Below are 14,599 nucleotides of genomic sequence, written 5' to 3' on the forward strand. Positions count from 1 at the left end.
ACACACAAATAAGCTGTAATATATGTAATGCGTCGCTCCACCTGCTTTCAAGTGTATAGTCGATATGTTGGCTGTATCAGAATAACTTCAGCAATTTGGTGCGCTACACACAAACAAAGGCGAACGTATTCATTTCTGGGCTTTTGTTTGAAAAATATACAAAAACTCGCTGTGCCTCCGATTTCCCGCTCGATGTAATTCCTACTTGCGCACTGATGCTGTGAGTCTGGACTGCCTGTGCAAAGAGTGCCTCGCCTGTATCATCACCTTCGTTGAGCTGGGGCTTAAATCCGTCCGTGCCTCAGGTAATACGAACAAGTACACGAGAACCTTGGCATTAATATGCCAATATTGCTGAATTTGGCGGTGAAACCATTATTGTGACTAAATATGTATTGATACTTATTTCTGGCTTTTGCATAACACCTGAAGGCCTATTTTATTTTAAGTGTGTATTCGTTGTATATGTTGTCTTCCCAAGTAGCCAACTAGTTAGGTCTCAGTTTACAATTAAAGTCCACCATAATTATAAATGAAGACACAATATTTCTATCTACCTGGTGCTTTACATCTAAAATGTAACATGGTGACGACATTTTAAAATGAATTCAATCCACTAATTTATATTTTATTATTTTGGTGGCATTGAACCAATTCGCCTAGCGATGCTGTTGGAATACCAGGGGCTATATTGGTTATCTGTTCACTAGTTTTCTCCGAAATGTCTTTGTTGTGGCTGTTCGTGCAGTGACGGGCAGTCTAGCATGTATGGGCTTCTCGGAGGAAATGAAGCAGAGAACAATCATGATGTCACAGATTCTCAGTTGTAAACTTTATTGTACCCCTTTGTTCCGCCGCTTCCAGCTTTAAACAATAGAACAAAGTGATGAAAAACACTGAAGCATATCATTACGTCCCCATAAACTAATTCACGAGTACAGTACACATTCTGTTTCACAGTAGGCTAAAGGAAGGATCACATGACGTCCTTTTTTTTGTTGCACTGTGCGCATGCTTACCCAAGAACGGAAGACAACAAAATACCATTAACGAAGTAATAAAGGCCAGACCTCAAAAGAGATAACCTACAGCATAAATAGGCAGTTTCATGTTGTTGGAATTCATTAAATTCTACGTTAAAACACTTAGTATGAACAGTAAAAAGTGCACAATTTAACTTAATAAAATACAGCTGCCAATGTAACTGTTAAAGATAATATTATAGCAAGAGAAACGTCTCACATGAATTGTTCCACAAGTAGAGGAAGCTAGTTTACAACTTTACAATATATCCAAGATCATCAGGTAAAGAAAAAAAAACCTTCATTTCCCCCATCTTGATTTTGGCCTCATAATCTTGATTTTGCGCTTACTTTCAGTTGTGTCATGCGCGTGTCCTTCCGGTCGCTCTAAGGCGCGGTAATCATCAGAAGATTGCAATGTTTCTCAACAGTAATCAGACCCTGGCGATTTGTTTTTAAAAATCTCGCGCTGTCTCTGCCGGTGCCGATTCCCACGTTTGCAGTCCCCCTCTACATTTGTTTGGCTTTGTCGCTGTCCTCTCCCGCCGTCTGAGTCCCCCCGGTTTGCTCTTTTTCTTTCCTCTCTTTTTCGATGGCCTCCTGCTCCGACTTACTGCTCGGAAACTTGTCTTTGTTGTTCTCCTTTTTCCACTTCATTCTCCTGTTCTGGAACCATATTTTGACCTGCCTCTCGGTCAGTCCCAGCGCGTGCGATACCTCGATCCGCCGCTTGCGCGTCAGATAGGGGTTGAAGAGGAACTCCTTCTCCAGCTCCAGTGTCTGATAACGGCTGTACGTCTGTCGGCCTCGCCTCCGTCCGGCAGCTACTGGCAAAATAAAGGTACATGTTTTAGCCAAACATAGCTGTATGGAGGCAAAACCTCACTCCTTTATGTTCTTTGAAACCACATGCTGTCTCTATTATCTAATGAAGTCAAATAGTAATTTTATTTTTATTTGTTTGACACGGAACATTTTTTCGTACTTGACTGGGTGGATGTAAGGATATTATATACGATTTAATTGCCACGTGCATGTAAATGCTCATACATCATCACACACAAGAGGTTCACAAAGGTGATTTACAAATATGCCAGTAATGTGTGTAGCTGTGTACACGAACGAATGTATATGGTATATAACAAATGCTGGTTGCACGCGCGCTCGGAGCAAAGTAAAGATGTTAAAGTGGGGTGAAACGATCACCATGAAGCGAATGAAACCCCAGGATGACTATAAGTCATAAAATACGCAATAAAACTTTGACCAGAGCAAGAAGTCGCGAGTAAACTGCAAGTTAGTAGCTCGCGCATGGAGAGCACGGTGCCATTAAACTATAAAGTGAGTCACAAGTTTGGACACCATAAAACAGTAAAAGGGTTATTGTTTCTCTCGCAGCAAACAGGAAATGTACTTCTTACGTGTCGATCGAGCATTTTAAGGAGCTCTTCTCGCCCTGCTCCGCGAGCTTGCGTCTGTATTTCATTTCGCTCTGGCTCACCTTGTGGTCTCATCCACGGGAAGAGTTGCGTCGGAGAGGGACTCTGCTCCGCGCTCGCGCTCTCTGCCTCGTCACCGAGGCTGTTAGCGGTCAGCTTGCAATCGCTGTACTGGACTAAATCCGCGTCTTGGGTTCCGAAAAGGGTCTGCCTCTGCAAAGCGTCGTAGCTATAGAAGTTGCCTGGTTCTCCGTGACAAGTTACCGCGCAAGGATTCTGCTGGTATGGGGCGGTGGACAGCGTGGACGCGCCTGGGTGGTAAAACTCCTGTATTTGTGTTGGATGTTGGAAAGTTCCTCCGGCACCGGGTCCATAAACTACCGTGGGTCTACTGCCTAAATCCTGTGGGAATCCGCACTCATAATAGCTGGGACGTAAAGAGTCGCCACTTTTGTATTTGGAGAAGAGAGAATTTACAAAATATGAACTCATTTTTTGCTACTGTTTGTGTTTTAAAAGACTCAGTTAGGTTTGAGTGTTAAAAACACAGTGTTTCTCGGGTACAGGCTAGAAATAACACTTTGTAGTTCCAAATGTAGGTAAATACAGTATTTTAGCAGCCCTTGTAAACGTTCAAGCCACAATCATGCCGATTCCATAAAATCCCCGCCAGTGAAGTATCCATGCATTACAGTTCCAGTATGTGGTGCCAGTTCATAAACAGTTTTCTGTGATTTACTCCTCCGCAAATGAGTTGTTTCATATTTTGCACTGTCTTTTCACGATAATTTGCATCTATTATCGGATCCTCATCCTATTGGCTTCAGGGTTTCCTCGCGGACACTGCACTGCGCGCTTGTGATATGGGGAGAGTGAGAGAATGAAAAAGGGAGAAAAAGAGAAAGAGAGCGAGAGAGGGAGAGAGGGAGTATTAGAGAAAGGGGGGGCGAGGGAGTGAGAGGAGGGGAGAATGTGCGCATTAATATATTCAACCGGGTAAGTTAATGGGATATCTGGCGCTTCGCTTTAGATCAAGTGCATAAGTCCCCTCGCTGTACCAACGCCAAACCCCTTTAAAAAGATTGATTTTTGGGTATAGCTAATAGAAAGCCTAAAGAGACAGTTTAGTCGTCTATTTCAAAATTTTAAAGATAGAATGATACAAATGTTTAAATGGTAGACTTCCGTTGGAAAATTGCATTTGCATCAGAATTTTATTTGTATTAGGTTTTTCCAGATCTTATAGATGCAATTGATTTTCTTGAACAACATTAAAACGATAGTAGCTTTCAATCTAAATGCTTTAACAATAATTATAGAAATCATTCTCTAATTTGTAGAATGCGACTGACGCGGCTGTACATACCTCTGAAACAGCCGCCACCATTGTTCTGTTTGAGAAAGCGAGTGTTAACAGACCACGCGCGTAAAAAAACGACAGTATTGTTAAATATTTACATCGTTCACTAAAAGGTTATTATGGGTTGTTATAGGGGTTCTCTGGCTAACACATTCAGCTTTCAGTTGGAGCACTCTTGTAGATTATACAAACATCTTTTTGTATTTAAATAGTCTAAATATAAGTAGTCTATTCTAACTTCAGTTTTGTGTAGGTGGGATAGTCGGATAGCTTGTGAAGGGATTGTGTGCAGAATAATATTTATGAGCATAGCACTTTATAGGATGTGAGCTGCATTCAATAACCGTTGCAGCGTTCAATAACCGACGACAGATTTGTTAATGCGTTTATTTAGCAAGCATATTTGCACTCTTTAATGGCATAGTTTATTAGTAAATAGTCAATATCTTGGTTATAAATATCATACAATTCTTGTGTACTATAAAAGTGAATGATATCATTTTTTAAAACTTTTAAACATATCTCTTCAACTAAGCCTGACCACAAACGAAATAGGACGGTGGTTTTTTTTTTGTTTTTGTTTTTTTTAAATATTTTAAGCATATTTCTGTAGGCTGTATGTGGACATGGGGTGTCGGTAATAACCATAGGTGTCACTGAGTTGATATAAAAACGTGCACAATCGTGGTTAAATGTGATTTTGTGTTTAAGGATTAGTAATTAAAGATTCAAGTGAAAGAAAATTTGTATTAATATTGTTTTACGAGAATGTTATTTTGGTATCCATTGTTTCTGTGCGCGTGTGTATAGTCATGTACAGGAGGCGTTCCGGTTATGTGCAATCATACATAAGCCTACCGGATATCACAACGAAGTCATACTTTAAAAATTCTGAATGAATTATAATTTTGAAATAAAAATATATGAAACTAAACAACGCTGTGTGTTATTGCAAAATGAGTTAACTTGTTTTCGCCTGAAGGTGTTTATGTTCCACGTGACCAAGTTATCTTTGTTTAGCTGTGTTGCAAGCAGGCCCAATTTCGAAAATGTCCTATCAAAAGCGTGACAACAGAATTTGACAACAGAATATGAAATTTGAAAATGAATATATCACGGTATCAAACAAATGCAATAAACAAATGAAACTAGAAGAATCACTGTTGTGCATGTATGAACACACTCACCCAATGTGTTTCAAGCACTCACATTCACTCACACTTCAATGGAACTTGCGTTTAAAGTCTGTGGTTGCATGTTTACCTTCAGTTGGCTACAGTATATCAGCCATCAAAATAATTAACATGGCTTCATCGGAAATATCACATACATTGATGTTTTTAGTTGTTCTGCATAAAACAATATCGGCCTACTCGAAAATCTTTGAAAATACAGGGAACACAAAACAAAAACATTAATTGAACAGCTTACCTAACTACATGAACTTTAATAATACATATTCTTGCGTTCTTTTGCAAAACCCTGGTGGAAAATTTCATGGATCAAGTTTTGCCGAGCAGGATTCCGGCTCTCGGTGGCCTTAAGTCTTCTTGGGGCAAGATGATGATAGTTAATATTGGTGGAACAACAGTGCCATCATGCGGTCATTTGTAGGTACGTCAGGGTACTTTAAAGTCGATTTTATAATGGGAGCCTCTCGTGTTTTAAAATACGGGTGCAGCATGTATAACGCAAACAATGTCAAATGTGTCTGAGTCACAATCGCGCGCATTTTAAAATAAACTTTAGAAAACCAATTTTCTTTCAATGGAAGCAAGTATTGTTTTTGTTTCTAAATTTATCTATAGGCCTATTTTCATTTTTCGGTCTATTTATCTGTTGCACATATGTGTGTGTGTGTAAATAGTGACATTATTATTATTATTAGTAGTAGTGTTCGTATTATTATTCATTTTATAACGTGTTTATAAATGCAATTTCTACAGGTAGTAGGAATAAAAAGAATGTTCCATGTTAAGCAATTTACCTGAATTTCGTATATATACGTATGTGTGTTATGTGAATAAAAGTATATAAAGCAATATATTATATATGTATAAAAGTCATATGTTATATAATGTAATTATTACTTTTATTTGTATTTAAAGTATAGCCTAAGCAAATCTGAAATTAGCTGAATAACAAAATTGCGTTCCATTTAGTGAGCACACATTATTATTATTATTATTATTATTATTATTACTACTACTACTACTACTACTTCTACAAAACAACAAATGTCGGAATCGTTTAATCGTTGGTGCGGTTATTTTTATTTTTATTTTTTGTCCGTTTGTTTGGCCATTGTTGCGGCTGGTTTTTAAAGTCACATTTGCTTTCTTTTATTTATTCGAACTCTATGCAATAAATACAAATAATGCGGTAAATAAAGAGGGCACGGGAGCAGGGAGAATACTCCATTTTAAAGTAGGGTGAACGCTTCTTCGGAACAAGCCCATTGTTTCTGATTCTGAGACAATTGAGCGTTTGGTACAAAATGGAGAGCCGGGCGTTGGCGCGGTGTTGTAAACAGATTAAGGTTTGCTATCCCAGACGTCTCGCCAGAATCTTTTTGAAACATTTTATGACCCACTATCTGGTAGGCTGAGTGATCTCTGAAATTAAACAAAAGAAGCTGCCTAAGACGAGACTTAGCAAAGCATCTGGAAGTCCAGACCTCACCGTGCAAACCCCCACTCCGAGAAGAATTTGTAAACAACAAATGCTAGCGAAATGCAAAGAAAACAAAGTTCTGGTTCGGACAATCAATAGTTCCGCAAAACGATTATTAAGGAGCTTTTTTGTAACGTTTCCTTCCCCTGTGTTTGCTTTTACAACCGTTTAGTTCTGAACCCTCGGAAATTTATACCCTATAAAGTTTTATTGCAGTCATATTCTTTTATTGCGGCACACTACATCGAATTTTCTTTTCTTTTTATGACAGTCGACTTCCCATCCCCTCCTCCAAAGCGAGCGTGCAGATCCCTTTGGTTTGTTCCGTTTCAAATACCAAAATAAAACAAAAGAACTGAGGAACGATAGAGCAAAGAGAAAAGGAGACCGTATCCAACCTAGGCCTCGGATTTCCCAGCATCTGGGAACTAAAAGAGCGATGCTCTTAGTGACATTTTAATAATCATATATAACGCTCACTTACAAGCTGCAATATTTTTATACATTGTATTTTTTAATAAAATGTTTTATTACTGCATTTTCTCTCTGGATAATGTATTGTGGTGAAACCTGGATAAAACACGACAAAAATACATGATGCACCTTAATTCGTTCATTTAAAAAAAGTGTCCTTAAGTCTCGCACCACAATGCTGCTTACAAATGTAAAATCGCATTGTGAAAATATTAATGCTCGATGCCTAGACGGACATGTTTGTACTTTACGTTGAGCGTCGCGGTGCTGTCCCGTGATATTTTAGACACAGCTACTATTCACACAAGGACAAGACACTTTATGAGAGAACTGTCTTTGGTGAAAACAACCACTGCAAGTGCTCCACGTCATTGTGGCCTACCAATTCCAAGAAATTCTTTAGTCCGAACACTACTGCTTGAATTTTAGTTTCAAATATTCATACAAAATATATGAACAACTCAATTTGAAACCCGGGTCCCCAAATGAAAAGTATTGGGTAACACATTGCAAAATAAGATACTGGATTTCAGTCTTGTGAGGTTACCCAACAAATAATTAATGTGTTTAATTAGTTTAAAATAGCTTCTTTTTCGTAAGTCCATGTGTGGGTCGTGCTTCCTTTTATCTGTTATTGGAGACAAATGTTACATCTGCGTGCATATTTTAAACATGTGCCCTTCATTAAGATGAAATGAAAACTGAACTGTATTAAAGCCGGGGCATATTGGCATCGCGTGCAAAGAGAAGGCGTTGGGAAACACGTAGCCTACATGCGCGGTATGTACTGACTTTTTTGCGGGGTGGGTGTCTTTTGATGGGGGGGGGGGGGGGGGGGTGTTTGTTTAGAATGGTTTTTCAAATCATTACATTTTTACTCGATGTTCCACAGGCCCGGTGCACAATTAAAGCCTCAAACACATGGTTTGCTTATAAACTCTTTAATACAAAAAATCAGCGTTAACATTGCTATTTGAGATGCATTGAAAAAGTACACACAAAGGCTAGGAGGAGGGAAATGAGAAATGACTGCGGATAAAGACAAAACACATCAGCGCCGTCAAAGTGTGTGTTTGCGAAAAACAAGTCTCTGGAATATATCCGTTCCGTGCTTGGGTTGGTCCAATCGAAAATCGAAGGGCAGAGACCGGGTTTTGAAGAGAATGTACAAATCTGATCCGGAGAAAAGCGTCGTGCATTCGCTTGTTATGGTACAGATGTGGTTTCACTCCAGAAACACCAATAAGCGAGACATCCGTTCGTACCTACTACAAGCTATATTATACATTTAAACAACAGGAACAAATGATAGCGTTTGGGATGCTCTTTATTTACAGCATAACTGCACGACTCTAGTTGTTGGATATGCTGTAAGCTGGACAATAAAATGCAAATGCTTAAACTGAGAAGTATGATCTAACTGTCCAGTATACAGAAATATATATATATATATATATATATATATATATTGCAACTGGATGAATCGGAGTTATAGGCTACGCTAAATCAATAAATTATCAAACTTAATCTATGATGTCCTCTAAATATGGGATGTCAGACCACAATACATTTAATACTTAACTAAAGAACGAGACTTCATGGTGATACAGTGTAAACATTTGACTCATAAACGAGATGAAATTTCTATTACAATCAAGCTATTATACATTTAAGGAAAAACAGAATTCACTTTTGCAAGCAATTCGAATAAAGAAAGCTTAAGAGTTATATTAGTGTAATAACCAAAGTACCCCCTTAAATATTTCCGAAACACTCTTATTAAAGAAAAACAATGTCCAATGTAATTTATTTTGGAGCCTGAATGCATACACCAAGATGACAAACCGTGACATTTTCTTGACCACTTCAAACCCGCGAGGCCTAATTTTCGGTACACGTTCCTTTGATGGGGATGCGCTGGCAATAGTGGCGACTTGCATCAAGTTTACAGTTATCAGATAAGAAATAGCCGCCGGCGCTATGTGTGGTTCACGCGCACTTCCACTCTTAAATTTATGTATATATATAAAAGAATTCCGAAAAGCTATAATGCACGAGCCAATAATGTAGGCTGACATTATAGGCTGATCTATTATAAAGGATACACAATTCATTAAATTTTTTAATTTAGAAAACTCATTTAGCAATATTGAAAATTCAGTTGCATAATTTCCTACATTATATCTAGGAATGAACAGTCTGTGAGGTTCATTTTTGTATGTATTTATTTGTTTAAAATTTATCATGTAAAACTGATATGAAATTGATAATTACCACCGTCTCTCAGACGCTGCATACTTTCGTCAAAATCATTTGGTGGCTCAGTCACATGTCAATAATAATAATAATAATAATAATAATATGGCGTTTGTGACAACACGTGCATTTTTCATACAAAGGGCTGTTACTTCAAATGGCATCTACCTACAAACGTTTCATAAGCAAGCACAGAGAAATCGCATCAAAAAATAATGCGATTTTAGGTCTATATGAATTTTAATATCCAACGCTACCTATTAAAAATTTTAAAAACACCTGTTCTAAAGTCAACTCACAAGCTATTACTGAACATTATTATGGGACTTGCTTTGAAAATTTGGAATGAAAAACAAACGCACAAGGTTCTACCAATCTATTTGTTCATGGTGCACAGAAGAGGGAGAGATTTTAAAACCGAATCCATCCTTGTGGTTGGGGGTGGGGGTGGGGGTGGGGTGAGGGGAAGGGCGGGTTCTTGACCATGTCAGGACTATTCCTTGGCGTGGTCCTTGTTCATCTTCTTCATTTTCATCCGTCGATTCTGGAACCATATTTTGACTTGTCTCTCAGTCAAGTTCAGTTGGCGCGATACTTCGTGTCTCCTGTCCCGCGTGAGGTACATGTTGAAAAGGAACTCCTTCTCGAGCTCCAGGGTTTGGTATTTAGTGTACGGACACCGCTTCTTCCGAGATGACCGGGCGTGCAGCCAGTTGGCAGATGGGTCATCTGTAAATAATATCGAACGCAAGGATTTAGCGAATCAATATGAAGAAGATAAAAAACATGGAAACGTGCATACAACTAATTTCAAACTACTCGCAAGCAATTTACATGTGTACCTGTCTGCAAAATGTATAACATTTGCTTAATTTGTATTTAATGAGTTGCATGTAGCTACCGAGCACTAAACCATGTATGGGTGTATGGAACAATGAACGGACACTATAGTGCTAAACTCCTTGAGCTCAAAAGTAACCTTGTGATGCTTGTGAGACTTGTGTAATTGTGTGCGGTATTTCAGAAGGCGCCCATATTAGATGCCCCAGTGTAAACACTTCCTGAACACCTCCGATGGGGTTTCCCTGTCATATTCCTACTTCCACAGTGTCCAACACTAAGATGCATGCGAAGCGAACTGAATGCGTGCAGCTGAATGTACGTCAACTGTAAATTAGACCGCGTGCTGTCGGTGATCAACGCTGCAACGAAAGTGAACAGTGTGTTTTAAACGAAGATTCAAACGTCACATTCAGGTTAAGCATTTTATATCACTACAAAAACTCCACATCCAGAAATAACACTTTGTCAACATGAAGTGTGGGCACCTTTGTCATGTTTTAAGAAACGAAAGTGTACAAACTATAAATGTGTTCTTTGACCTTTGCAGGAAAACCAACTGGTAATACAGCCGCCTTCAGCAGGCTTTCTTTTTTTTGCAGTCCGTTATGGGGAGATATGCGGACGATTATGATGGGCTGTCTGTCACAGAAGATGCTGGTCTCCTGAGAGTTGTTATAGCAGGAATGTACGGCCATGTTTTCATGCTGTTTCCTTACGAACATCCATTAAAAGTTTGCTTACGGAACTAGGGTATAAGGGGAAATAGTCCGTTTAGCCTTTTCCCATCATCACTTTAAAGGCTGTACTGTTAACACACAGCGCCATAATGTGATCTAATGGTCTTCAGCACGGCTACCATGGCTGTCCTGGGGCCACTGGAGTAGAAATAGGCTTTGTACCACGCAAAGAAGCTCGATTTTTATTATTTCCCAAAGTAGGATATGTAACGTGTTCCGCCTGTACAATCCAGCCCAACAACTTTCCGGGTTCGAATATGATTGAGAGTGTAGCATTTTGTGTTGTCTTACAGACTGCATAACTTACAAACATGACACTTTAGGGCAGTGTCACGCATGCAATAGTGTGGCTTGCCCCCCAAATTGCACAATTTCACAATTAGGGAAAAAACTATCCTTTCAAATTCCAAAAACTCGCAGTTAGACCACAACCTGTCTCCACTATCCCAAGTGTTCTGACGCGATTCTCTTCGTATGATTAAAGGGAAATTCCCTTCAAAGGATGATCTATATCCCTCAACACTACGCGCCCCAGACATGTGGGGGGAGGCCGTATTATCTCAATACTTTGAGTACAGCCCAGATCTCTGATTTAGGCTATACTAAACATTTGTTTTTCCTTACAAACGAAAGTTTGATTGGCAGGCAACACTAAACAGCACGAAACGACTATGGTCGCATTTATAAAGGTGGTCAGTCGCAATTGTGCTGCAATGTTTTGAACAATGTCCTTTCCGCCTTGGTTTTCTGGAGCTTGTTCATATATTTCTCCCCGTAAAGTTTGCGTTATGTCTTATTTCCTTTTTTGCGTCCCGTGCTGTGTCCCATGGTGCCCTCACTTTGAAATGAACGTGGATGCCTGTTACCCTTATAGCTTAATAAACTTCAGGGGGAAATAATGGTTTTTCGCTCTTGGGCCACTGCAAGCAGAAATAGGGACGTATAATTCTGAACTTCATTGCCCTTGCTTGTAGTTTATCCTGGAATCCCGCCCAGGGAAACACAGTGGGAATAGCTGTTTTTCACAATCCTTTATGGCTCGTGTTGTATGAGGGCATTTATTGAATTATAAACAGTGTTTTTCCACATCAGACGAAGTAGGCTATATCGAAATGACCACCATTCAGAAACCTGACCCCCGCTTATTTGAATTATGTCACCAATATCTTATTTTTCTTTTATCTGTGGTTCCCTGTATTTGTATAAACCCGGCTCAGCGCGAGGGCTAATGAATCACGCCGTCAACTACTAGATAACAGACTTGGCTTGGAAAAGACTGCTTCAAACGTGTCTCTACTTCGTCGCAACCTACAGACTCCGAATATGCTCTACGATGCGGGCCGGTCAAGCATTCGGATACTTGAACCCACCATGATCTGACATTCTGAGAATGAGTTAGTTAAGCAGACACACAGACCTGTCTGAAGTCAGCGGTTTACTTGCCTCTTGTGAGAAAGTATTTTAGTTTATTAAGGGAAAATAAATGTGCACATATGCTACAGGGCTGCCGAATTATAAACGTCCTTTCCATTAATCGGATTGCGTGCACCGTAAGCCCTCGGTAGTCCCAAGGCGCCGCATTCCCATATTCACACATGTAGAACCTTGGACAACTTCCAGAAAACAATCTCAAGCATTTTGTGCTAACAAAATACTCTATGGATAACTGGCCACTGTAAGTTAAAAGCTGCTTCTTGATTATGGTTAAAAGTTGTTTTTTGACCGCAACGAACCGGCTATTCGGAAGCCATTAGAGCGGAATCTTCGCCGATTCCGAGAAAATATCTCCGGCGTACAGAAATCTTATTCACACGTGGTTTTGAGTGAAGGAACATACAATATGGTTTTGGCACAAAGTGCCGATTATATGTGAAAAAATCAAGTTAAATAATAAACATCGAACACGTGCAATCCTGTGCGAATCACACACTGCAGCACACAGAAGCTGAAACTAAAGGCAAGTGCATTGCGTAACTGCACGTCCATTACATCGCTGGACGCGAGTTTTCGTTTGAAAATGCGCATACTTGAACTAACATTGTAACACATGGGTTTTACAGCAAGCCTCTTTTTCTGCCTGCGTTTCAGTCTTGCCCTTTGTTCTTTTTATGACAGAGTTTTACAGACTGTTTACTTCCTCGTTTTATAACTTACTTTGATCTGGACCTTCTTTGTCCTCGCTACCTTCACAAACATCCTTATTGTCTTCGAAGCCGGAGCCTTGACTGGAATTAAACTCTCTGGCTGAGGAAGACTCCAAAATGTACTCGTGTCCTCCGATTTTGGGGGGCTCCCCGAGATGTCCCAGAAGCGGTTCTAGCTTTACTTGCCCATGTCCGGCCAGTGACTCGGACCTTGGGGCACAATCAAGCCAAGTGCGAAGGTATCTAGAGTCCGTTGAAGGTACTGGCTGAGTCGGGATATAAGGATGGTAGACCGCGGGCAAACCATTTGGCGCGTGGGGACTAAAAGGATTCCAGGAGGCGCCGAAAACCGGAGGCTTGGGCTGGAAGCTGCAGGAGGGGAACTCTGGATGTTCACTGTGCTCTCCCGGCTGTCTGGAACTTGAATACTGTACACCGGAGAACTTGGCTGAAGTCGGGTCTTCGGTTTCATGACTTATGATGGAATCGACATAATAATTGCTAAGAGTTCCAGAAATGGACATTCTCGGACATCATACAAAACGCGGTTCATTGAGGGTAAAATGTTTAGGGCAGAACTAAATTTGTATGCTACTGTTCTCAACTTGCTAGCCAACAAAGTAGAGCTGGGATGCAGAGCTGCTCGCTCCTAGCGAACTGATTGGACAGACTTTTTTCGTGAGCCTGATAAAGCGTCAATGAGGCGTAAATCAATCCGCCAAGGGGCTGCCCAGAGCGCTCCTCGTCTCGCGCTATCCATATTTTCCTCTAAATAAATTGCTTTGTTTATGTAATATGCAAAACAGGATTAAGACCATATATCTCAGCATATCTAGAGTATCCGCCAAATAGTCTATCTAGTTAAATTATGCATTGCTCTGACATTATTATATAGAATGCATATGGAAACCATTACAGCTCAGACTGCACAAATATGAAAACGAGAATGGCACCCGGAGTAAAACTGATACATCCCTCGCAAAATGACAAGATATTATGATTGAACTCTAAGATGATTAAAACACTTCACATGGGGTGTGAGGGCTTGAGGTGACATTTTTAAAATCTAATTAAGATCTTTATTGTTTTATTTATCACTTTCACCTGAGTGTATTCAATCGTGTTATCGGTTTCATGACAGCATTTCTTGGATGGGTTTCAAATTTGCATCGCAGCTTTTTTAAATGTTAGAAACGTTCATGTAAAAAGCGATTTATTGGGAAAATTAAGTGTCATTTTTCTTAACGAGTGCGTTAAACACTACTACTTGGCGTCCCCTCTGTATTTGTGGAAGAAACTACTTACACTTTTCAGTAGTTAAATACTATAATAAAAACTACATCGGGCAGCTTTGATTTTTATAGACTTGATATACAGCCTGTGGAGAGGGCAGTAAAAGACACGGCTGTAGCATTCCGTCTGGAGAAAAAGAGGAAACGTTCTCGAGCATTCACTCCCACAATGAACATGTAAATAAGAGGAGAATCAAGATTCACAACGCACGAGACTTAAACTGTAACATGTAAACAAACAACAAACAAAAAAATGTTAAGAGGGCACGGCGGGTCGGGAACTGGATACTATTTTATAAATTTTCTGAATGTTTTTCTCTTGAATGTGGATGACCGGGCACAACTGCGCACCCAAGCGT

At 39.7% G+C, this 14,599-nt stretch overlaps 2 protein-coding genes across 3 annotated transcripts; both read right to left on the reverse strand.

Annotated features, from left to right (window-relative positions):
• Nucleotides 1-810: 810 nt before the first annotated feature.
• hoxb8a (homeobox B8a) lies at nucleotides 811-3,367 on the reverse strand. Of its 2 annotated transcripts, none has more exons than XM_035397167.1 (2): nucleotides 2,524-3,367; nucleotides 811-1,846 (listed from the first exon to the last, which is right to left on the reverse strand). In XM_035397167.1, the coding sequence occupies exons 1-2, from the start codon at nucleotides 2,951-2,953 to the stop codon at nucleotides 1,533-1,535; spliced, it is 744 nt and encodes a 247-aa protein (XP_035253058.1). In that variant the 5' UTR covers nucleotides 2,954-3,367; the 3' UTR covers nucleotides 811-1,532. The 2 variants fall into 2 exon arrangements, with proteins under 2 accessions (XP_035253058.1, XP_035253057.1); XM_035397166.1 differs by having other exon boundaries at nucleotides 811-1,849.
• A 6,298-nt stretch (nucleotides 3,368-9,665) lies between these two features.
• On the reverse strand, nucleotides 9,666-13,769 carry hoxb9a (homeobox B9a). The gene is made up of 2 exons (XM_035397165.1): nucleotides 12,959-13,769; nucleotides 9,666-9,953 (listed from the first exon to the last, which is right to left on the reverse strand). The coding sequence occupies exons 1-2, from the start codon at nucleotides 13,470-13,472 to the stop codon at nucleotides 9,718-9,720; spliced, it is 750 nt and encodes a 249-aa protein (XP_035253056.1). The 5' UTR covers nucleotides 13,473-13,769; the 3' UTR covers nucleotides 9,666-9,717.
• Between the last annotated feature and the right edge of the window lie 830 nt (nucleotides 13,770-14,599).

Source organism: Anguilla anguilla, chromosome 17 (genome assembly GCF_013347855.1).
Source record: "Anguilla anguilla isolate fAngAng1 chromosome 17, fAngAng1.pri, whole genome shotgun sequence".
Classification (NCBI taxonomy): Eukaryota; Metazoa; Chordata; class Actinopteri; order Anguilliformes; family Anguillidae; genus Anguilla; species Anguilla anguilla.